General features: G+C 44.5%; 1 protein-coding gene across 3 annotated transcripts in view; it reads left to right on the plus strand.

Annotated features, from left to right (window-relative positions):
- The window catches only part of PTPRG (protein tyrosine phosphatase receptor type G), a 706,759-nt gene that overhangs the window by 519,179 nt on the left and 162,349 nt on the right, over positions 1-25,231 (plus strand). For all 3 annotated transcript variants that reach the window (XM_077760245.1, XM_077760246.1, XM_077760247.1), the window contains exon 6: positions 21,057-21,123. In XM_077760245.1, the coding sequence (XP_077616371.1) occupies positions 21,057-21,123 (67 nt within the window). The remainder of the gene's footprint in view (positions 1-21,056; positions 21,124-25,231) is intronic.

Raw genomic sequence — 25,231 nt, forward strand, 5'->3', positions numbered from 1 at the left:
GGAAGTAAAATTTGAGGATAGTCAAGATATGTATTAACTATCTTGCTGCAAATGCATATCTAATATGGACAACTAAAATCAACAACTATAAAACCACAGTGTATATAGGAGAGGGAAGATTTCCTAAGATAGACATCGAGTAGAAAACCTTATTTGATTCCAGTTTCCTTTGAACATGCATTAGTAGACGTGCCTAGAGAGGCATTTAAGACCAGAAGGTTCTGGAAAGACCTCCTGGAGAAGGAACTGGTTCTGGTCGCATATGCTTCTCTTGTTAACCCTTTGATCCCTCTTTTTTTTTTTTCCCTTCTTCTTTAACTTTCTGGTAGTTATCCACCTCTTACTCATTAGCCATTCTTATGTATGTATGTACGTATGTGTATATATATATGCAGAGCAAGCGAGCACATGTGGGGGAGGGGCAGAGAGAGAGGGAGAGACAGAGAATCCCAAGCAGCCTCCATGCTGTCAGCACAGAGCCTGACATGGGGCTCAATCTCACAAACTGTGGGACCATGACCTGAGCCAAAATCAAGAGTCAGATGCTTAACTGACTGAGCCACTCAGGCGCCCCTCGCCATTCTTTATATTAAAGTCTCTTTATTCAAATAACTGATGAGGCTTGTGTCTCCTGCCTGGACCCAGAGCGAAAGAGAAGGGACGAGAGGAAGCCATCTGCAAAACGAATTAATTGCTACTGAACTGCCAACTCATGACCAACACTCTATATTCTTCAACATGCTTAATAACCGATTTTATTTTAGTATGGATTACATCAGACATCCCATAATCAGGGGCTGACTATTCCCATCAGCATTACTGCACTGAGTACAAAATAAGTAAATACCCTTTATGCCTCCATAATATGAAGGCATTTATCCACTCAGAGATTTATTCAGCAGTGTCGGCACGCTTGGCACCGGAGTAGGTGCTAAAAAAAGGAATAGTCCTCTGGCCTTGCCTTGCGAGTTTCTTGGGGAGACAGGACCTGGGTGTGTGGAAAGTTTACCAGCAATGCAGTAAGAGCTTGCAAGGCAGCATACAGTCCCATTAGCATTTGTATTGCTTCATATTTCCAGGCTAAGTGGTGTTGCAGAACACCGGTATTCTGTTCTGTACAACCTGCTCACATTTCTAAGTACAGGGACGTTCATTTGTCTTTTCAATTGTTTTCCATTTTCCCTACATACTCGAGACTCGATGGCAGGAATTTCAAGGGCTGCAAATTGGTAGGTCCTCTGTAATCAATGAAAATAGTTTATGACACCAGATCTTTGAAATGGTGTCTGAATATGCACACTTTGGGACTTGTGGAGCTATCTCTTTTACTGTATAAATCACCTGAAGCCAGCTGTGCAGGATGGAGCTGGAGCACTTCATGGAATGTCAGTGGTTTGGGGATTGTAGGGCTCCGTGGGAAGCGATTCAGGTTTTGGAACCTTTGTGCAGGCAAAAGTCATGGAGCCAGATTGAGAATGGGTGCCCCTTCGTATATGTGCACGGTACAGGATAATCTTTGAGATGTTCTCTTAGAACTGTTCTGGTGAGTCCCTCGAGTGGAATCGTGTGCCCTTCTCTCTGCGGTTCCTGCAGAGAGGTTAAATCACGTCGACAGGCAGTGCTTTTGCATCTAGAACTGTTGCTGAAGGTAATGCTCTGCAGTGCGCTAGATCAGCCTTTGCCAGCACATACTTTGAGGAGCAGTGGTCCTGGGAGATCTCGGCCTTGGTCAAGTCCCGGGATGTACTATCTAGTCTAGAATAGCCTCTTCCTCTTAAAGGCTGACAGTACAGTTTAGCCTAACAAAGGCTCTCTGATAGCACTAAAATTAGAGGAACCTGTCGTTGTCTAACAGAGTATTTCTGAAATTTTGTCCATGCTGGATCCTTTTTTCCCTTAAATATTTATTGTGCCACTACAATGTTTTCTTTCTACTAATTAGGGAATCTGGCTATTGTTTTTGAATATCTATCTTTAGAGCCTTCACCCAACTGTGTGTGTGTGTGTGTGTGTGTGTGTGCGCGCGCGCGCACATGTGAACCTCTGTGCCTTTGATTTTTTTAATAGTTTGTTTACTTTTTAAGTGTTTATTTTTGATAGAGATCGAGCATGAGCCGGGTCGGGTCAGAGAGAGGGAGATACAGAATCCAAAGCAGGCTCCAGGCTCTGCACTGCCAGCACAGAGTCTGATGCAGGGCTCAAACTGAGAAACTGTGAGATCATGACCTGAGCTGAAGTTAGACACTCAGCTGACTGAGCCACCCAGGCGCCCTTTAAAAAAGATTCTGGTGGCTCATGGCATCCTTAGAATGAGAAGGGCTGGAGAAACGGTCATGGGGCCTTGAAGGGGAACCATGCATATGAGATAGAGGAATTAGGATGATGTAGGCAAGTGGCTTAGGTTGTACCAGAAAGATCACGGCCTCAAGTGTGAGCCCTACCACAATCTAGCTATAACTTTGACAAACCACTTGTTCTCTTAAGGCCTGACTTGCCAAATCTGTCATGTGAGCGTGATTGCTTGTTCTTCGTGCGTAGATTTGGGCAGAGTGAAATAATGCACCTAAAGCACTTGGTGTAAGTGTGCAGTGCGTTATTACCTCCGGCTGGATACTAACTTACTCTTTTGAAGGAGTGTGGATTGTGGCCAGCATTGGGGTGGTCCTCTGCAGAGTCTATCTGGGACTATTCGAGGTGGTGACTGAAATCATTTTTTTTAAAATATTTATTTTTGAGACACACACACACACACACACACACACACACACACACACACANCAGTGCAAAGCCGGGCGCAGGGCTCAAACTCGTGAACTGTGAGATCATGACCTGGGGCGAAGTTGGACGCTTAACTGACTGAGCCACCCAGGCGCCCCTGAAACCATTTTGAACTAGGTTTGCAGAGGTGTGGCTGGTGAGAAGGCACAGGCGATGACTGATCCCGGGGTGACCCAGAAGCACTGCCATGTCCCTTATGTGTGTGCACGCTCATGTCTGCAGGATCGGGGCCCTGCAAGATGGAGACAAAACCCAGCAACTCATGCAAAGGCTGCTCTCCTCCAGCTCAGCATCACTGCCTTTTCACGCCTGTGCTGTGATGGTTCTTTCGGCTGTGACTTTGCGGGGTGTTTCCCCAAGTCTTACCTGCCTTTCAGCACAGAGCAGGTCACTTGCAATCCTATCCTAGTAGAGAGAATCACACGCATCACAATTTGCGAGATAAAAATAGTGATTCCTTTCTGAGAGTGGATTTCACTCTACGCCTCTTTGGGAAAACAGCTGCTTATACTTAGCAAAACACTTCTTTGTTTTCTTAGCCCAGGTCAGGGTGAGGGGCAGCTTGTTAAAACCTGTTGAGATCCAGGGCGCCTGGGTGGTTCAATCCAGTTAAGCTTCTGACATAGGCTCAGCTCCTGATCTCACAGTTTGTGGGTTCGAGCCCCATGTCAGGCTCTGTGCTAACAGCTCGGAGCCTGGAGCCTGCTTCAGATTCTATGTCTCCGTCTATCTCTCTGCCTCTCCACTGCTTGTCCTTGTTCTCTCTCTCTCTCTCAAATATAAAACATTAAAAAAAATTTTTTTAATCTGTTGAGATCCTCATTATTGGCATTTTCTGTCCCTGTCCGGGTCCCCTTGGGAGGACAGGGGGATTCAAGAGAACTGGTATGGGAATGTGGCCTCTTACCAGCGATTTAGACATCATGCTCTGGTTTTACAACCTCTTGACAGTGTGTCAGAAAGCCAGCAACCCGTCGGAAACCAAGGCAATGCTGTCACCGTGACTTGCTGTGGGTTGTTTGTCTTTGCCAAAATATTTGCTTTAATGTAGACATTTATGAATGAATTCATGCATCATGTGACTATTTGATATACATACAAATTTATCAAACTGGATGTATACAGACAGATCAACATTTGAATGCAGTGTTTTCTTAAAGTGCAAATAACATTTTTTCTGGTCCTAAAAACAATCCTGTTGTACAGATTTCAAACTGCATGAAGTTGGGACCCACGAAGGAGAAGGGAGAAGTGGGGCGCCCTTGGCCCCATGCTCCACAGAAAACTGCTGACGTTTGTACCATGTGCAGTCAGGAGTTTTTAACGCATTTATAAACATGTGTCACCAAAGTAGGATGCAACTCTACTCTAAAGTGGTTTGACCCTCGTGATATGTCATAGCCATTTCTTGATATTGGTAAATACAGGTTTCCCTCACTCTATTTTTTTTTAATTTTTTTGTATGTTTTATTTATTTCTGAGAGAGAGAGAGAGACAGCGTGAGCAGGGGAGGGTCTAGAGAGAGAGGGAGATACAGAATCTGAAACAGGCTCCAGGCTCTGAGCTAGCTGTCAGCACAGAGCCCGACGCGGAGCTCGAACCCACAAACTGTGAGATCATGACCTGAGCTGAAGTCGGACGCTCAACCGACTGAGCCACCCAGGCGCCCCACCCTCACCCTATTTTAACCTCTTACATTGTTAGACAGAATGGTGATACCATAATTCACCCATTAGCCAGTAACAGATTTTGTTGTTATTGTTTCCAATTTTCCCTATAATGAGCAATGCCAAAGTGCCCTCATCAACTTATCCAAGTTTTTTTTTTTCTTTACCTAAATACTTAGGAGTAGATTTCCTGGGTCAGTGAGTATGCCCACTGTTAATTTTGAAAGCCTGTCACAGATGATACTACTTCAACCAAGCAGGGCAGGACCCATCTGATAACTTTCTTATCAACATGGGACATTTTTGATTTGGGAGTCATCATATTAACATACAAGGTTCTTCAAAAAATTTTTCTTAATGTCTTTTATTTATTTTTGAGAGTCAGAGAGAGACAGCACGAGCAGGGGAGGGTCAGAGAGAGAGAGATACAGAATCTGAAACAGGCTCCAGGCTCTGAGCTAAGCTGTCAGCACAGAGCCCGACGTGGGGCTTGAATCCGTGAACTGTGAGATCATGACCTGAGCCGAAGTCGGAAGCTTAACTGACTGAACCACCCAGGCGCCCAACATACAGGCTTCTTGTGCTATTACTGAATCTCATTCTTCTTCTTTTCTATCTGTAGCAACCTAATTGCTCCACCCTTTTTAACTGTTTAAAGTACATAAGGAAGTCAGTAGGAAACACCAAAAACATGATCTCTAAACATACTGCATTAAATTTAAAAGTAACCAATTTTTTAATCCAAAACACATGTGGCAATTTATACTCTTGAGCTTGTATTGGTGGATATAACCCTGTTAAAATGGGATCCAACTAAATGCTACAGTTATACAGAGGCACAGTTCAAGCTTATAGATTTTTAAGCCATCAGGAAAATATAGATTTCTAGGCCGTGGTCACGTTTGTCTCTTCCTTATCATCCTGCCTCCTACTTATTCTGTACCCCGGTGTTCTGACTTTCAACCAGACAGCATCTTAATCTCCCTTAGGTTTCGTGGGAGGAAGTATACAGAGTATCTAAAATTCATAGATCAACCTCCTATAGGTTTATAGCCCCAGCACTAATGCAAATGACCAAAAATCACAAATGAAAAAATTTTCCTTTCCCTCAGGAGATTAAAACGAATCTTTGTCTCTGACGCAGACTCCCAACTAAAATTGTGTTCTTTAGTTTTTAGTTATATCAACAGAGTTTCAAGGGCTTGGGAGTATACGCAGGTGGGCTACTTGCTCTGTGAAAAATGATTGATCATGGAGGAAAGACTCTGAAACTCATGTTTGCTCTTCGCTGGCAGCTAAGCCCAAAGAGGAGAATTAATATGTCACTTCTATATGTGCTTGAAGTATTATTAATTTCTCTTTATTATCTGAGAATTTCAATTTAGATTGTAGAGTGTAACCTCACCAAGCACAGTATTGATGGGTCCAACACCCAGTGTCGGAGCAGGAGAGGATGTAAGTGGGAGGGTTAAAAACGTAAGCAAACTGTGATGTTTTTAATTAGCCAAATTTGTGTATATTGTAAGCCGTTTTTCCAAGTATATTTTATATAGTATTATCATGGCATAGTGATAATTGTATTTAGGGCTGCTTATTCTCTAAATGGATTATTGCAGGATAGCGGGAAGAGGTATTGAAGCTGACTTTATTCTGAGGTTGAGGGAACTGAATTGCATGGAGGGTAAAGGACTTGCCTAAAGTCAGCCTCGTATCCAGAACTGAAACCGGAAGAACTGCCCAACTCTCAAAGACCTTGTACTTGACCATGATGCTCTGCTGACTCCCGTGGTCGTGGGACAGATTATGAATCTGTCATAGTATTGCCCATGCCTTTTGGTGTCATTTGAATACAATACGGCTTCCGTGTCTTCACCGTGCTTCATGCTTTCCCGCAATAGCGAGCCCGTCTCTTAGCCCCACTCTTAGGTGTTTTATTGGCTAAAAACCTTCCCATAAATGACATCAGATTGGTCAGGGTTTATATGAAAGAAAGAGAAATCATCTTCCACTAAAACAGCAAATGGGGGGTAAATAAATCATGAAATATTCATATGATCATGTTCTGTACAGTAATAAAAAAAGAAGCCTGCTGCATGGAACACGGACGGGTCTCACAGGTACTGTGATGAGTGAAAGCAGGTGAAACAGGAGACTGTATGGTTCCATTTATATGTACATGGCGTATGTGAGTATCCGCTGGTGGGGGAGCGTAAGGGGAGCCTCCTGGGAGACCGGGAATGTTGTGTCTTCCCCTGGACTCAGGTGGCATGGGCGTATACAGCTGTGAAAAGTCATAAAGCTGTACACCTAAGATTTGTGTACTTTATTGTTTTATGTTCTATCTCAATTTAAAATTAAGAAAAAAGTAAATCACAGCACGCATTTCATCTACGGTTTCAGTGTCCGTGGGAGGGCCATCTAATCTAAGGACATCTGCGTCTTAAGAGTTGATGCTTAACGAGACCTCTTACTGGCACCCAGTGACAGCCATGAAAAACTAACGCACAGGCAGTGTTTTAAAATAATGTTGGGTGCAACTGGGTGGCTCTGTCTGTTCAGTGTCCAACTCTTGATTTTGGTTCAGGTCATGATCTCACGGTTTGTGAGTCCCACATCGGGCTCTGTGCTGATAGTATGGAGCCTGCTTAGGATATTCTCTCTCTCTCTCCCTCTGCCCCTCCCCCACTCTCCTGCACACGCTCTCTCTCAAAATAAATAAATAAATTAAAAAAATAATTTTGAAGACTCAGAGGAATCCATCTATGTCACTACATCCACATGCTGAAGCACACGTACACATTCACGGGAGACTAGCAACACTTAGCAGGGGGCCATACACCCCAAGAATTGGGCTTTATTAGAAAGTCGGTCACCCCATCGTTATTCAAAATGGCCAACTTGAATCACTTGCTGTGGCTTAGATTACGTTTAAGGAAGCAATAAAGCGTACATTATATTTTGTAAAGGTTTTATCCGAAAGTATAAGGAAGTTTTAGAAATCAAAGGGGAGGCTCACGTTAGCTGACAGACCACTTTATGTAGCTCATTCTCTGTAGCCTTCTACCAACAGAATTACTGCTCTGCGCCTCATATAGCAGCACTGGACTTTGCAGCTGTAACATTCTGAGGCAACTCTCTCTTGTCCCAGTGCTCTGTTAGCTTCTCTGAATTACTTTAGCAGTGATGTTAAGACCTGAATAGCACAACACCTGCAAAACGCTGTTTCTAGATATTAGATTTTCATGTGATGTTTACAGAAAGACACAGGTCATTTCCTGGGCTGTAAAACGTGTTTTGTGCCATCCTTGGAAACCTCCCTGCTTTGTCATTGGATTCTGTAACAACCATCCATCAATCAGCCTTTCCCCAAAGATTTCTTTGATGGTTTCATGTGGGAGAGGCCCTGGGCTTCCTAGTGTGCTCTTCAAACAAAACACAGCTCAGAGTCTGGTTGAAGAAGTAGTAATATTATACCTGCTGCTACTCACGTCACTCTTGCCTAGCTCATAGGCTTTGAGAGCATTACGGACAGAAAAATGGCATATTCTTGTGTTTTGTTTGCTTTTGTTCATCTAATAGATATACCCACAGCAAAATATATCCCACTTAAGTTGTTGGCACTTATTAGGTGCTTTGTAAATATTTGTCAGTTTTATATTTTTTAGGGAGGCTCCATGCCCAGCATGGGGCTCGAACTCACAACCCTGAGATCAACATTTGCATGCTCTCCATGCTGAGCCAGCGAGGTGTCCCAATATTTGTTGTTATATAAGTTCGTGAATCGATGAATAGGCAAGTGTTTGGTTGATTGGATAGAGTTTAGGACCGATAATTTAACAAAAAATATTTACTATTCAAAATGTATCAAATTCCTCATACATCCCTGACACTGTGCTAAGTATTTTATGTGGATTATCTCCATTTAACTTTCTCAACAGCCCTACGAGGGAAATATGATTAGTATCTCCTTTTCATAGATGGGAGCCCCCAGGACAGTGAGGCTTCGAGAAGTGAGGTAATTTATTTGCCTAAAACAGGATTGGCAGACTTTCTCCAGAAAGGTCAGATAATAAGTATGTTTGGCTTTGCTGCTCAACTCTGTCATTGTAGCAGGAAAGCAGGCACAGATGATATGTAAACCAATGGGCATAGATGTGTTCCAATAAAACTTTATTTATAAAAAGTCAGTGGGTGCAATATTCCCAGTGACCATAGTGCTGATCCCTGTGACACCTCATCAGTGATGGAACTGTAATTTGAACCAAGGCATTGGGACTTTGAAGACCCTGTATTTAACTAATTAGGAACAAGCTATGATCCATTTAAAAAAGGGGAGGGAGTTGGCTTTAGCAGTCTTCATTAATAATTTTTTGTTTTGTTTTACTTTGTTTTTGTTTTGTTTCTGCCTTTCCTTCCAAAGTAAGTCAGCACACCACTTTTCAGCTGTGAAATTGAAAGAAAATAAAACCAAAGCTCAGGTGTACGCTGTGGAATGTAATGCCTGTTGTCATACATGTGCTTTCAAGCCTGCCCTTGGTGGGTCCATCCCCCGAGGGGGTGTGCCCTTGTCCACTTGCCCAGAGGATCGAGTCACCTACCTGAGGTCACATAGCCAGTACACAGGCAGGACTTGAATCAAATTCTTTGGACATAAATTCGAGAATTCTAGGCTGAAATTTTCTTTTATCTGTTTTCTCTTTCTTTCTTTCTTCCTTCTCACCCCTTTTATAGCCACCTGTTATTCTTTCCAGAAAACAAACATTTGTTCGTGTCTGTTCTGTGCTTGTACTAAGGTGTGTGGGGGTGGGAATATAAAATCAGATGACATAAAGAATGAACCCCACCTTCAGGAAGCTATCAGCCCATTTAGGGAGATAGGTGTCTAAACAGGTTATTAAAATGAAGGGTAGTAGGTGCCGTGACAGAGGATGTGTTACAGGTGATACCTGGTGACGCTGGAAAGGATGAGGAACTTCTGACTTGCTTAAACTTTGAGAATGCCCCCCCGCCCCCGCCAGCAGCCCTGGATTTCCTCAGGTGCACCAAGCACTGAGGCTTCGGGTATTGACAGGCAGAGACTGGTGCTGGGGAGGAGCTGAGAGTAATAAGTTAGCAGATATTTGGGATGGGCCAGTTTGGAGGGGGTGGTCGGGGAAAGCCTTTTGTAGCTGAGATCTAAAGAGTGAGAACAGCCCTGCAAGGATCTGATGGAAGAGCATTCTAGGCAGAGGGGACAGAGGCCATGGCCAAAGCAAAAAGGCCTGAGCGTTTCCGAGGAAGAAGGAAGAGGGAGGCTGGTGCAGCTGCACTAGAAGTGAATCCCAGGAGTCATGGCAGGAAGCATCTGCGTAGGACCTCAGCCCAGCCCCTGGAGGGCTGCTAAGTAGGTGTGTATTGTGATGAGACAGATCTTTGAAGGCTCAGTCTAACTCATTGGTTCTGTCAGAATCATCTAGAGAGCTTTCAAGCACTCAGGTGCCCAGATCATGTCTCAGGTCAGTCCGAACAGTGTTTCATCATTACTCTTGTCTGATTTTTGTTTTACTTTTACAGCTGGTTAAAGGCGATGCCAGTGCCTGGAGGTTACAGTAGAGAAAGTGCGGAAGCTAGTTAGGCGAGGCCATCTAACTTAGTAAGCTAAGTTAGATGGGTTACTTAGGTTTAGAGCGATGGTGGGGTAGGAAGCAGGATGGAGCAGCTGGAGAGAGGTGGTATATGGGTTCGGATTTGAGGTACACTTAGGAGGTAGAATCATCTGGACTTTCTGATACATCATATGTACGTGTGGAAAGAGAACAGTTCCTGAGTTTGGAGTCTGATCTGCTGGGTGGAGCGATGTTACCATGCTACTGTAATCAGAGATTGGGGTGCAGGTAGGGGAGTGCGTGCTTGACTGGATTCACCTTGGAACCTCACTGCTCTTGGTCTGTCTGTAACTAGAGGTAGTAGTATTTGTATCTCTATGTGTGTTTGTATATTCCTGGTACATGCCTGCCCCTTTGGAGAAAGAGTGGCTGTGGCTAGTTTTAAAGAATCCTTAGGTGTGTTAGGCACTGGCCTGAATATTCATTTAATACTCTTAACAACCCCGTGTCATTAAGGGGCAGTGATCTTTTGTTTATGGATGAAGAACTGAGGCATAGTGAGATTGCAATTCACTTTCACACAGCTAAGAGACTCAGCTGTCAAAGAGAAGAGCAGGGTTTTGAACTTGGGTCCACCAACCTGGTTTCAAAAACTCTGCTTCATCCCTATGCCAGTCCTCCACACCCAGGTTTCACGTGAGCTCATCACAGGAGATGCGTGCTCATTTTCTAAGAAGTGACTTCTTCTCAGGTTATTATCCATGACAGTTTTCACAAGATAAACCTCTTCCTGGTTAAATATTACCTGTGCCTCCCCTACTGGGGCTGTTTTCTTCCAGAGAGCTGCTGGAGGAATTGGAAGACCCTAAGCACTGTTGCTTAAATAAGTAGACTACATGCTCTATGAAGAAATCATATTATTTTCTCAAAGGAGAGAAAGTTGGCCCAGTGAGGCAATGATTGCTAGGAACAAACTTTCTGGTTTTCCAGTTTGTTCTGCTACAAATAACACGTTCTATCAATCAAGGCCTGCTGGGAAAGATTTTGTCTTTTCTCATTGCAGTTTAATTTTATCCTCTGTTGAACTCAGGTGCATTTTCAATACAAAGCTGAGCTATTCACTTAGCATTAATCTGTGTCCTCCTTGAGATGGGGCTGGCCTTTCTGTAGACTACCAAGTACTTAAAAGGAACTTGCCTAATTTGTAGACTTGAAGACGTTCGTACCCTTAAATAATTTTTTGTAGCCTTTCTGCCCGNAAGCTCTTAACTCAGATGCTCCAACTTTAATGATTGGGCACACTGAAAATAACTTTCACTGGCTGGTTGGATGAAATGGGATGTTTAGATGAGTTAATGGATTGATCTCAGAGGACAGTGACAGGGATATGAAGTCCCCCTTTCAGTATCGAGCACCGAAGCCTTCACGTAAGCATGTGGTCTGGAATAGGGAAGACTGCTTGGAAAGGTACTGCTTGGAAAAGAGGATCGATACTTAATCAGTATTCAGGGCCACACTATGGGAGCAGTAGCTCGGTGCCCTGCAGGAGGCACAGAGGGAGAATAGCCCTTCCAAAAGAAAAACTAAGAGTGCGGACTGTGTAATTAGTGCACGCTTAGCTTGGTTGCTATGAATCAGAAACCGCAGCTGCTCACACCAGCGTGGTTTGCTATGCACCTTGCCCAGGGATATCTTTCTTTGAGAAAGACTCGAATTTGGTGCTGCAGTTAATCCGTTTCCTATGCTTGTTCGAACATAAAAGCCACTGAAGATGCTTTATTCAAAATTAACGATTGGTGTCTATTTGCTCCATTTGGGGTTTACTCACTATCTTTGTCAAATTTTCCTGGTTGGAAGTTGCATTCAATTTAATTTAATTATAATTTTATTTATTTAAAGACATTTTTAAATGTTTATTCAGTTTTGAGAGGGGGGAAGAGGGTTAGAGAGAGAGGAAGACACACAGTCTCAAGCAGGCTTCAGACTCTGAGCTGTCAGTACAGAGTCTGATGTGGGGTTTGAACCCACAAACCTTGAGATCATGACCTGAGCCAAAGTCGGAGGCTTAACTGACTGAGCCACCCAAGTGCCCCAATTTTATTATAGTTTTAGAAAAAGAGTGAGTATGAGCTGAGGAGAGGGCCAAAGGGAGAGAGAGAATCTCACACAGGCTTCACACAGAGTATAGAACCTGATGTGGGACTCAATCCCATGACTCTGGGATCGTGACTGAGTTGAAATCAAGAGTGAGACACTCAACCAACTGAGCCTCCCAGGCACCCCATTGGAACTTGGATTTTAAACATATTGCTTCCCGTCAAACTCTAAAAGCTATGATGTAACATCGCAATTTAGGTCTGTGAGAGGCAAGAGCCTATTTAGAAGGGTGGGAACTGCCTTGAATAGCTAATGCACCAGTATAAGGAAAATGGCGGTGTGTGGATTCCTTAAGGAGGCCAGGGCCCTCGTCTTCCTGTGAGAACAAGCACTAGGCTGTCAGTACCATATCCCAGCACCTAGTTCTCGGCATGTGGTTTATCAATTGCTGTGTAACACATACCACAAGCCTAACAGCTAAAACCACACACATTTACCCTCTCACAGTTTCGGTGGAGCCCCTGCTTCACGGTTTCTCACTGCAATCAGAATGTCAGCCAGAGCTGAGGTCTTATCTGAAAGCTCAGTTGAGGAAGGATCCATTTCCACACTCACTCCAGCTGTTGACAGAATTCAGGTCCTCAAGGGCTGTTTGACTGAGGGCCTCAGTTTCCGTTGGGCTCTTGGCCAGAGACCACTTTCAGTTCCTCGCTGGATGGGCTTCTCTCCCATGGCCATTTATGTTACCAAAGTGTGCAAGCCAAGTACTTAATAGTGAGAGTCTGTTAGCAAGATGGGCATTAGAAACTCTTGTTGCCTAATCATCAAACGGGTGTCTCTGGCTTTGCTACTTTCTACCTGTTAAACACAAGCCACCAGGTACAGCCTATCCTCAAAGGGAGGAGATAACGCAGGGGCCTAAAGACCTGGAATTGGGGGTTATTGAGGGCCATGTTCGTGTCAGCCCAGCACAGCATGCAGTGGGCACTAAGGCATATTTGTTGAATAAATGAACATAAGACCTGGGTTTTTGCCATTTAAGCCAAGGGCACCATTTTGTTGTTTTCCCCCGTCACCTCTTTATACAACTATAAAAGCAAGGTCATTTTAATATTTTATATATGAGAGCTACATGGTATTGCAGTCTTCCCCCATCCCTCATAATGCCATCTGGATGCTTCGGTTCTATCCACAGTGATGACCTTACCTACTTCCATGGAGGAATGTTTTCAAGAGAAGGATCAACCAGGTGACCCCTTTGGTCTGATATGCCTCGTCTTTTATATATTTCTTGCTGCACACATGGTGGGGATTTACAGCAGTCCCCACACAGTGCTTTCTGGATTCCGAGCCTTTTGTAAAATGGAGTGCCCTGAGCAGCTTTTTGCTTCGAGGGAATGAGAAAGCAAGGGTGGGGGTTCACATCTAATGTGTTTTGGTTGAAGCCACTTGGTCCCCGTGGAAGCAGTCAGCTCTGCTCTCTCCCCTAAGGCTTTGATATCGTCGAGGCTTTTCAGTGCATGGCAGGATTATTAACAGGAGAAAGGCAAAATTGTCCAGCGCTGCACACGAATCGAGAGAAACTTGCAGGCGAGTCACTGAACCTGAAAGAAGCTTCCCTTGCCCCAGGCCTCCCCGGATTGCCTGCCGTTTTTTTGTTTTGTTTTGTTTTTGTTTTTAATTCAAAAATCATCACAGTATCTGTGTGAAATGGTTGGCACTATCGCCTAAGACGCTCCGTCATACTTTGCTGGGTTGGAGTTTCTTTTTTGCCTCTTTCCAGTTCAAGAGCAGCCTTCACTTTGAGACGTCTGGCCGGGGTGGGACAGGCAGGTTCTGGGTCTCTGTCTGGAACTGCTGCAAAGGCTTTGCCCACTCCCCTCTTGGCTCCAAAACACAATGCATTAAAAAGACAAAGAAGGACAAAAATCACCCTGTGGAAGTTCCGTTTGTCAGGTGCCTCAACCTGCACATTTTCTCTCTCTCTCTCTTTCTCTCCTGCCTTGGCTTTGAAATTGAGTTTTTGAGAGAGTCCAAAGCCAGAGGAAATGGCATTGTGTACTCAGTCCGGGACGGTTTGATCCTCAGGAAAAGGAGAAATAGCCTGCATTGACTATAGGCGAGGCTGCTGCTGGCAAGGTCCCCAGTTGGGCACATTTGCTACTGGGCCTCGCTGTCACCCTGCTGGGTTGGTTTTTCCAGTAATAGACTCCTCCAAGCCAAGTCTGACAATTAAGTGGTAAATACTCCGGTGAGCAGCAGTAGTGAGAGCAAAAGGATAGGGAAGGTCAGTTGAAATAGACCAAGAACATTAAATCCATTTCCTCTGTGGCCCTCTCTGGCCACGAGTGAATCTCCATCCTCTGGGGATGAATAACTTGTGAATTGACTGGTTTCCACTAATATTATGAATTAACAGTAAGTAAGCTATGTCGGTGCTCAAACTCCATTTGAAGCGGGGAGGGTGAATCCTATTAGCATTTATAATTGTGTTGCCTTTTTATATTAATCCCTTCCCACGGCAGAAGAATTAGGAGTTTTCTTCTCTGCTGACGGAAACCAATCCCAGGAGGCTGTTCTGTCAAATGCCAGAAAATAGATGATGATTCAGAGCCATACCCTTACCCCCAAAAGGAGCTGTCGCGTCCCTCGTGAGATGCATCCATGATGTTCTGCATATCTATGAGATTGGGCTTAAAGTATGATTCTGGAACTTTAGTATTCAAAGTTAAGCCAAGCCTCCTGGCCAGGAGTCCGCACTCGGTGACTTGTCTTTAGCTGACTGGGAAGCCAAAATCCCTCTCTTCGTGAAAAGCTCTACAGCTCCACGAAACTCCTTTCTCCTCTGTCATCCCTTGCTCTGGATTGTGTCTCTCGTTTTATCTCTGACTTTATTCCATGGCAGTTTGGGATGCTAAACGCACCAAGACCTCTGATTCTGCCTTTTGTAATCCCGCTGCAGCAGTGACAGTCAGGAGAGAACAGAAAATGTTGTGGGGATGTCAAAAGGGAAAAAAAGAGAAATTTCTCCCAAGAGAAGGGAGAGGCTGTGGGCTGTACAAGAAGAAAAGCTATATTTGTGGGTATTTACAAGGATCATCAGGAAAAGAATGATCTTTTCAGCGTGGATCCATGGGGTTAGTGATTTGATGCTACGCTTGTGTCCTTGAACCTGGACACATTGCCTAATTTATTGACCATTGTTTCATTTACTGATAAGGAAATCTGGTCGGGGTTCTGTCTCTGGGTGGGGCCTAACTGAAATGCAGTTGTACAAAAGGAGCCAAGTTATGGATGGTTTCAGCCAGGACGTTCTTGACAGCAACTTGAATCCGAATGTGGTGAGTGGTAACCAAGGTGTTGGAGACAGAAGGAAAGAAGCCACAGCGTCCGTGCTACGTGGCTCTTTAGGTAAGAGCCGTGGGAGGTAGAGGAGAATCAGAATGGAAATCAGATCGCATGAGAAGTGCTTGCCCTTGTCCAATCAGACACGTTAGCTTCTGAGTACACAGTTACCCACTAACCCTTGAAGTGGATGTATCATCACCTCTGCAGCTCAGGAAGGCCATGTGGTGTCCCTGGGCCTGCTGTTAGTCTCTTTCCTTCACAGGCATGTTTAATGGTGTAGCCATTCCCTCTCAGCGGGCATAAATCCTTTTTCCCACAAGAGATTGGCTGGATGTGACGTTTGTAGAACTGAAGGAGCAGCTGGTGATGTCGGATTCAAGGCAAGTAGGTTGTCTTGGCCATCCTAGTTAGCAGATGGCCAGGACTTGATAGATTGAAGATTATTAGGATCCAAGTCAAGGGCCAAATGGCACGGGGGACTGGAAGATGGCAGCACATCTCTGAACACGGGCCCATGCAGTCTGCTCGGGCCTTTCTCTACTTGCATTTCATTTTGCTTCAAGCAGGAAGAGACCTCAGGTCCTCCTACAGCGCTGGCTTGCACACACATCTCTAGAGATTATTGATCCCGTGGCTATGAATCTGATAGTTGGCTCAGTCCTTATCATGGTCTATTATTTGGAAGGAGAATTTTATGAAGATTAGATTTCATCAGCATTTATATGAATTTGGCCTTTTGCCCCAACCCACGCCTCATGGTTTCCCACGTGGCTAACATCTCTGTGTTGCTTGTTATAGCTAAAGACATCTTCAAGGCTTGCACTCAGGGCTGTCTGTCCTGTTGGTATGCTGTCCTTTGGAAGATGACTTGTCCCATGAAAGCTGCTCCGAGACGGAAGGGCCAGGAAGCTGAGCTTTGCAATAAGAGCACCAAACTGCAGGGGAAGGGGGATCCCATTTTTTCAAGGCCATTTTAAGCTCATTTGTGCAATTGCCACTTTCTCTGTATTACCGCGTAACTCCTTTGATCTCAGAGGAGAAGGGGGCGAATTTCGAGAGCCCCGAAAACTCCTCGTGTGGCTTTCACAGGAGCAGCGTAGTACAAAATTGCGTGGATGTCAAATAAAACATAAATTTGGATCTTTTGAATTTGAGGCTCAAGTAGGTGTTCCTTTTAGAGCCAAGCACCTGTAGAAGTTCAGGGATGAAATTGCTGTTGTTTGACATTCATTTAAATTTGAGTGTTTGGGTCAAGTTGTTGCCCAGTCACACCCATCCTTCTGGAATGTTGTGTTTATACTCAGCATTATACTCCAAGCTTTACACATTTAATCCTTAGGACAGCATTATGGAATTGTATCCCTGTTCTACAGGTGAGGGCATTGAGGCTCTAAAGTTTCATCCCTGACTCAGAATTTCATTTTTTCCCTCACCCTTTGGCCTCCTCTACTCTGGATGGAGCCCAGAATGTAAATATGGGTTGCTCAAACAGCCTTCTCCACTGTAGGCCTATTTCAGAGCTATTCAAATTGCTTAGCTTATGTTCATGATTTTTTTTAAGTGGCAAATTGATTGAAACAATAAATGGAAGGGGTTATTTCACTGAGGGCTGTGCCTTTACTGGAACAAACCCACTTATTATCATGCTTTTTGGATTCCCACCCTGAGGTTTAGAACCAAGACAAAGACTGGAGAGTGAGCTCAGTATTCCTCGGAAGTTACTTGGACCAACCAATGATCTCCATTTTTCTCTCCCTTTCTCATGATCCGTTTTCTCAACCCCAGCCATGGAAACTAGCCATGGGGGCTGTGGAGGTGAATGGGCAGTGAAGGTTTTTTCATTTATGGGCTTACTCAGAATCTAGGGTCAGGCGCTTGAGCTTGAAGGAGATCTGACCAGAGTAATCAGAAAGATACTCTAGTTAGAAGTGGTCAGAGTGTCAACCTGGATTAGGTCACCTGGTTATTTTCCTCTTGCATGAGCTGCAAATGTTATTGGTGAGTGGAGGAAACGGGGGCTTAGGAGCATTTTCTTTGAGCTTTCTTTTCATCAATTAAGACTGAATGCATTAAAGGGTCCCCCAGCTATAAAACATCCCCCCCCACACACAGTTGGGATCGAAAACCCCAAAGTATCTGTGAAATGTTGCCCAGGTACAGGAGGGGTAACACAGTTTTGGAGAAGCACATGTGTTGATTGGGTTGACAGTAAATGCTGCATTTTGGTGTGTAGAATTTCACTGAGAAACCTTTATGACAAACCAGAAGCAAAGCATTTTGGCTGAGAAAATTATTGGTGAGACACCGGGTAGCTCAGTCAGTTGAGTGCCCAGCTCTTGATTTCAGCTCAGGTCATGATCTCACGGTTAATGGGATCGAGCTCCGGATCTGGCTCTGTGGTGACAACATGGAGCCTGCTTGCGATTCTCTCTCTCTCTCTCTCTCTCTCTCTCTCTCTCTCTCCCCCCCCCCTTCTCTCTCTCTCTCTGCCCCTCCCACCGCCCTCCCAAAATAAATAAATAAACGTTTTAGGGGCGCCTGGGTGGCTTAGTCGGTTAAGCGTCCGACTTTTGCTTAGGTCATGATCTTGCGGTTCGTGGGTTCGAGCCCCGCATCAGGCTCTGTGTTGACTGCCAGCTCAGAGCCTAGAGCCTGTTTCAGAGTCTGTGACTCCCTCTCTCTCTGACCCTCCCCTTCTCACGCTGTCGCTCTCTCTCTCCTAGAAATAAAAAAAAATTTAAAAAAAAAGCTTTAAAAAAAAGAAAAGTATTGGTATCCTAGTCCGTCCCCAATCCTCCACCTCCACACATACTCAGAAGCTCTAACAGATGATCCCAACTAATTAAAACAATTATTTTATTGCTTTATGATTCTGTAGGTTAGCTGCTCAGTTCATCTGGTTGGGACCAGCTCAGCGGTCTCTGTAGCTTTCAGGTAGTTCATGTGAGGCTGGATAGTCTGGGACAGACTCACTGTCCTGTCTGATAGTTGGCAGGTGGTCAGTCTAGAACTACGTCTGTGGGGACTGCCTGACTGCTCCATGTCACCTCATCCTCCGAGAATCTAGCCTGGGATTCTTCCCCTGGTGGTCTCGGAATTTCAGAGTGACGAGAGGTTAAAACTCTACATGCAGGCCCTGTGTAAGCTGCTCCCTAGATCAGGTTCGCTAACATCCAGTTGGTCAAAGCAAGTCATGTGATCAAGCCCAGTTTCAAAGAGTGGAGAAGTTCGTATATCCTCTTGACGAGAAGAGTGGCCTAGTCAGATTGCAGAGGTGTGCGTGACAGGGTTGACACGCGTTCGTGGGCCTTTTGCCATTTCCCACAGATACTAGGGTAACCCCAGGAGTTGAAGTAGAATAAACTTCTCAACCAGACAGAATCTGGAGGGGGAGAAGGAAGACCATGTTTTTGTCTATAATGTCAATTTGATATGAGATTGTTCTCTCCTCTCTTATTGATTCTTTCGGTTTTAAAAGTTGGCCACATTTACCGGTAGACTCTCTTGCCTTTCTTGAGTTGTGATTCCATTTTTGAACATATTTTTAAAATATTGATAAGTATTTGCTATGGTGTAAACATGAGGTCTTCACTGTGGTATAGTTTCTGTGGTTGTTTACCTTTCAAGAATGTTTTGTGTTCGACCAGTCTGTCAACCCTCTGGCTAGAGCTTGCTGTCAGGCAATTTGGAGGTAGCTAAAGGAAATCCCAGAAATCCACCTTTGTGACCTGGTACGCTGGATTCCTATTCACTGATCCTTTCTGAAGTATCTGTAGTATTTACAGTGTAGTACCAAATTCCACCTCACTTTATTAGTCTATAAATGTAACACCATACATAATGACACCTGTGTTTTAATTTAGTCATAACTCAGGGCTCCTGTCATTAATATGAAATGACTTTTAACTCATAGAGCATGTAAGTCGAATTTCTCAACCTCAACTTATGCCCCACTGACCTCTTGGGCCAGATAATTCTTTGCTGTGGGGGGCTGTTAGGAACACTATGGAATTTTTAGCAGCGGCTCTGCCTTTAACCACATGATGGTGATAGCCCCTCCTTCTTCATCCCTACTTGTGACAATGGACAATGTCTGCAGATATGGTCCAGTGCCCTCAGGTGAGGGTAGGCAGTGGGAGATAGGTAAAATGGCTTCCACTGCTCTAACCTGGAGGTGCCAAAGCATAAAAGAGAAAGAAATGTGTGAAGTATGGGTACTGTCTGAGAGCACACTAGGAACAGCAGTCCAGCAGATGATTTGTTAACAGGGAGAAGGAATGTGGAAGATTTTTCAGTTACCCTAAAATTTTGACCTAAGATGGTGACAAATTAACTAGGAAACTTCAAGTTCGGTCTTGCTACACATTGAAAGAGTCACCAATATCTCAACTTCATTATGTTAGAAGTGGGTTAAATATAAACACTGCAGCGGNTCGAGCCCCATGTCAGGCTCTCTGATGACAGCTTAGAGCCTGGAGCTGCTTCGAATTCTGTGTCGTCCTCTATCTCTGTCCCTCCCCTTCTCTCTCTCTCTCTCTCTCGGCCCCCTTCTCTCAAAAATAAATAAACATTAAAAAATTAAAAAACATAAATATCATTTGTGGAAAAAAAATTCAGGAGATATACTGACCACATAGATAATAGATTTTGGAAAAGTTGAACATACACAAAAGTATAGAGAAAATTGTACCATGACCCATTTGATACTCATCACCGAAGGTCATAAATGATCCACTCATTGCCAGTCTTGCTGCCTCTCTGCCCTGCTCGCTTCCTGAACTGCTCTCCTCTCTTTTGAAGTAAAATCAAGACATCATTTCATTTCGTTTGTGACTATTTCAATTAGTGTCTAAAAGAAGGTACCTAAACACCAAAATTGCAATACACTGGTGGTATTTTAGTCTTCTGGAAAGGGCAAGAATGAGAATGTATGCCGAGTAGTAATCCGAAAGTTAAGGGAAAGGGTGGGCAGGAGGCTTGGCTCTGGGGGAAATGAAGAACCCCGGAGGAAAGAGAGGTTGGGAGGCACTGTCTCTTCAAGCTCCTCTCCTGCCCTGTCTTCTCCCCTCCGACTCTGAGTGACTCTTAGAACATCCTTCTATTGTATGGTGCCTGGGATCCTCAGAAAGGAGGCTGGCAGGGTACAGATCCATTTTCCAAAAAGGAAACTGACAAAAAGACAAAAAAAAATCACAAGAAGGTCCTGAAATATTCAGTCAATGATGGATCACTCTTTGATGACTTTCAATGCCTTTTTAGCAGCTCAGGGTGTACTTTTAATAAAACAAAAGCAAGAAGAAAGTCTTGCGGCCGCTTTTTAAGATTTTAGGAGGACTTTGGTATTTCTCTCCTGTTCTAATGCAGTCTGAGAAGTTTCGTTCTTTTGATTTAGACTTCCTCACTTGATTTTATTATGTCATAAATCTTCTGTGTTTGGTGAGAGCCGTGGCATACGTAAGAGCTACGCAGCTTGCTAGATAACATCTATTTTCGCCCTCCCCTTCTCTGCAGAAGATTAAACTGAGGCCGTTCTGTCTGATGCCAGAATAGATTTAACCAATCATGTTTCCTTTACATGTAGGTCAGTCCAAGGGACAATTCTGCATTGGATCCTATTATCCATGGGTTGAAGGGCGTCGTACATCATGGTAAGTAAGCCACGTACTCTTCTTTTTGCTGGTATGTGAAGAGCTAAGGGGTGGCCCCTTCTCCCCCTGAAGGAATGGGGTTATCTTGCAGAGGACAGAGGGTGACACCTATTTCTCATCCACTGATGTTGAAGGGCATTAGAGCCATTATTTGATGAGTAAAGAGGATGCCTATTTATTACCTGAAAACGGATCTGGGTTAACAGTAAGCAATTTGTTTCTCTTCAGGTACGACTCTGCATGCATGTGTTATAAATCAAAACGCCCTAAGATGTACCGTTCCTGTGCGTTGAACCTGCCACTGTCTCATGTCTTTCTTAAAAATATTCTTCTTTCAAGTGTATTTGCATTAATAAATTTCTTGATTTGCCTCTCCGATTTAGGGAAAAAAATTTAAGTAGCCGTGACACGTCATTAAACTTTGCTGCATGTGAGCAACCATCATGAGTAACTAGCATGGAAAAAGCTAGGCCGGGTCCTGTGTAGCAGACGTCTTATCCTCAGGCATAAAACGGGGAGAGAAAGTAAGATAAATGGGTTCTGTCTTTCCCAACTGGTTTTTATTGGAGGAATTTCCCCGCAACTTTATTATCGGCAATGCATCATTAGCTGTGACATCGGGATCCTCTAATTTCAAAAGTACCCTTGTCACAGGGAGATACGGAGTCTAGAGGTAATGTCATGATTTGCAAAGTTTTAATAATCTAATTAGAATTCCAAAGACGTTGACAGAAATAGCATTAGTAACCATAATAAATCTACCCTTCATCTCCACAGCTGTGATAAAACATCTTCACACCTTTCTGGGAGGATTGTCTTTCGACATTAGCCAACTCTGCCGACCTTAACAGACATCTCCCCCCCCTTTCTCTCCGGGACACTAAAACCAGTTGTCAGTGCACAGTTGAAGTCGGCAGGATTCTGGATGAATTGTCCCGCTCTTAGAGCCATTCAGTCGTGCTGCAGTGAACAGTAATAAACCTAGGAAAGGTAGGAAAATAGGGTGGCGGGAAACACCCCCGCAGAGGTTCTCATTGTGAGAAGTTTCCACGGCTTCTTCAGAGTTTCAGTTTGCTCCAGAGCAAACAAACAGAGCTGGGAGGTACGTGAAGTGACAGATTCACTAGAGAAGAGAACACCATTGTCAAAACTGTCCCAAATCACTCAAATCAGTGGTGATTTTTGGACAGTGGGGATATTTTCATCGTTCTCTGGACAGCCTCAAAAGTGCCAAGAAAGCTGGTCTTTGGTGAACATGTTGTGCATTCTGAGCTCCTTTCCCAGAAGATCCCCTTGGACGTTCAGTTGGCCAAACCCCTTCCAGAAATTCCACTTCATAGTGTAGATTGGGTTTTGGGGTTTGGAATGTAGTAAACGATGACTGGATCTTCCTTCCCCCTGACTTTTATTTCTGTTTTACAACAAAAACACCATGGGGGCGCCTGGGTGGCTCAGTCAGTTAAGCGTCCGACTTCGGCTCAGGTCATGATCTCACGGTTCATGGGTTCGAGCCCTGTGTCGGGTCTGTGCTGACAGCTCAGAGCCTGGAGCCTGTTTCAGATTCTGTGTCTCCCTCTCTCTCTGACCCTCCCCTGCTCACGCCTTCTCTCTGTCTCTCTCTCAGAAATAAATAAAACATTAAAAAAAATTAAAACAAAAACACCATGAAGAGTTCTAGAATCTTCGAAACGGGTACCTATTCTTCCGTTAGAGAGAAAACATTCCACCAGCTAAGGCAGATGATGTTCTTACTTCCACCATGATAATTAAAGGAGATTCCAAATGTTAAAGATAAGCAGAGGCTTCTGTTTGCTCCCAGATCCCCAAATCTCACAGTAACCTCACTGCCTAGTCATCATTTGGTTCATGAGCCCTGTGCTGGCATAACTGTGTCATCCTTCCTCACTCTCCAGAATTACCCTCCAAGAGGTCATTATATGTTTGCGCTTACATGTTTACTTGGCCCTGGGAGGGAGACAAAGATACCTGAGATGTGGCTTCAACACTTTGTAATGGAGGAGTTAGAGGAGACCTTCCAGGAATAATTCCTCGCAGAAGGAAGTTAACTTATTTACTTTATTTACACTTAAGTGTGGCTTGCCTGCTGTATGCAGTAAAGAGACACAGGCCAGCCCCAATGATTCTAGAAGGGAGGTGAGACGCTCCCTCTCTTCTCTTCCCACCTGCCCAGGGTGTTATCCTTCCCAGCCTTTGCAATTGCTGTTTCTGCTGCTTCTGTCTGGAAAGTTCTTGCCTTAGCTCCTAACAAGAGTGTTATTTCAGGTCTCAGTTCAGATTCACGTCTCCTCGGAAAGTCCTTTTTTAATGATCCTATCCCATGCCCCACCCGCTCCCCACCACACCATCCTGGGCTCCTTTCTTGGAACCACTTGAAAGTATCAGAAATAACTTTGTGTTTTATTCACTCGTGTGTGACCTACTAAAGTGTCAGCTTCACAAGAGCAAGAAACCCTGTGTGTGGCAAGTAATCGATGTTCAGTAACCGTTAGCCAAGTCAGTGAATCAAGCAGATGTACAAATAAGTGAAGATATCACAATGTAAAACCGGGAGAAGAGGAGAAGAAACTAAGGCCCCTTGAGTTTTGCTCTCACTGGGAAGAGAAAGGAGTCGGAGAACATCTTTGAAATGGGAGTACGCCCTCCGTTCTCAGGCTGTCGTGAACTCCATTATGAAATCACGCATCTCTTTTGTCATCCTTCCAAAAGAGAATGAATGTTTGTGGTCGCTGGAACGACTTTTGATGGAACTGGAAGGATTTTCAGCTGAAGGTCCTGTGAGGGAGTTGAATGATCTGTTAATTTGATGGGACATAAATAATCATGCCCTTCACAGAATCCCTGGCTTGGAAATGATGATACAAATGTGTAAAAAGGAAAAAAAAATCAATATGGATTTCTGTTACAGTTCAGAATTGGTTTTATTTCTTCAGCTCTGGGAGTCATATTTTAGAATATTAATCCCTCATTAAATGAAAGCTATTTTTTTTTAATAGGAAGAATCTTGTATGTACGTTCAGCTGACACGGCAGTGAGAAATCTGGTCATACCAGCCAGTCGTACTTGGCATTTGGTCATCAGGGTTCTCTGTGAGGCAGCCAGCAAGGTGGGGTTCTAAATGCAGGTGAATGTTTTGGGAGGGAGAGATAAAGAGGAGAGGAAGCAGGGCCCGACAGGGAGAGCTTTGAGACAACAGTACAGGCCTGACAGCTCCGAATGGGGAGGGAATCTAAGAGGACCGGCTGAAGGCAGCTCTCAAGAAGCCTTGGGCAGGCTGTCAGGGCACATCAGGGCCAGATTGCCTGGGAGGGACGTCTTGTGTTGGGCAGGAGTGGACCAGCCTGGGCGGCCCTGCTGTGGGTGGTCAGTGTCTAGAGTGTGGCAGCGAGACCAGCCTCTGTGAGGACACCGGGGTCATTCCTGAAGGTGGAGCAGCTGGAAGCTGTCAAATAGCAAGACTCCTCTCCGCACTTTGTCCCTGGAAGGAAGATCTTAGGCGTGTGCTCCCTTGGCTGGCGCGGAGGTTCACATCTCCCTGAAGACCTTTTCCTAGTCCCGTTTCCAAAGAGTTTTTAACTGCTCCTCTCACTTTTAAAATGTTCAGAGGTTCTTAAAAGCAGTGCTTATTCCTTTTATGCCTAGTTATTAACAGCCTAATCTTTTGTTTTAGGTTTATTTATTTATTTTGAGAGAGAGAGAGAGAGAATAAAGGAGAGCAAGCTGGGGAGGGACAGAGAGAGAAGGGGATGGAAAATCCAAAGGGGGCTCTGTGCTGACAGCAGAGAGCCCGGTGCGGGGCTCGAGCTCACGAACCGTGAGATCATGACCTGAGCCCAAGTCAGGCACTTAACCGACTGAGCCACCCCTTAAGTGCCTGATCTAAGCATGGCAGTAAGGTAGGCAGAGAGAGAAAGACCTGCGCTCATTGCCTTTATGAAGTCTTGGCGGAAACATGTTTAAGCATTGTCATTGCATTAAAAAGTGGGAAGCAGCAGGTTTAGCAGATTTGGGGGTACTGAGACCTCCCAGACAAATTGACCACTCAGACCTAAAGAGGGTGCAGAGACTGTCCAGGCGGAGAGGGAAGTGG

This window comes from Crocuta crocuta, unplaced genomic scaffold, assembly GCF_008692635.1.
Source record: "Crocuta crocuta isolate KB4526 unplaced genomic scaffold, BGI_CrCroc_1.0 scaffold213, whole genome shotgun sequence".
NCBI classification, from domain to species: Eukaryota; Metazoa; Chordata; class Mammalia; order Carnivora; family Hyaenidae; genus Crocuta; species Crocuta crocuta.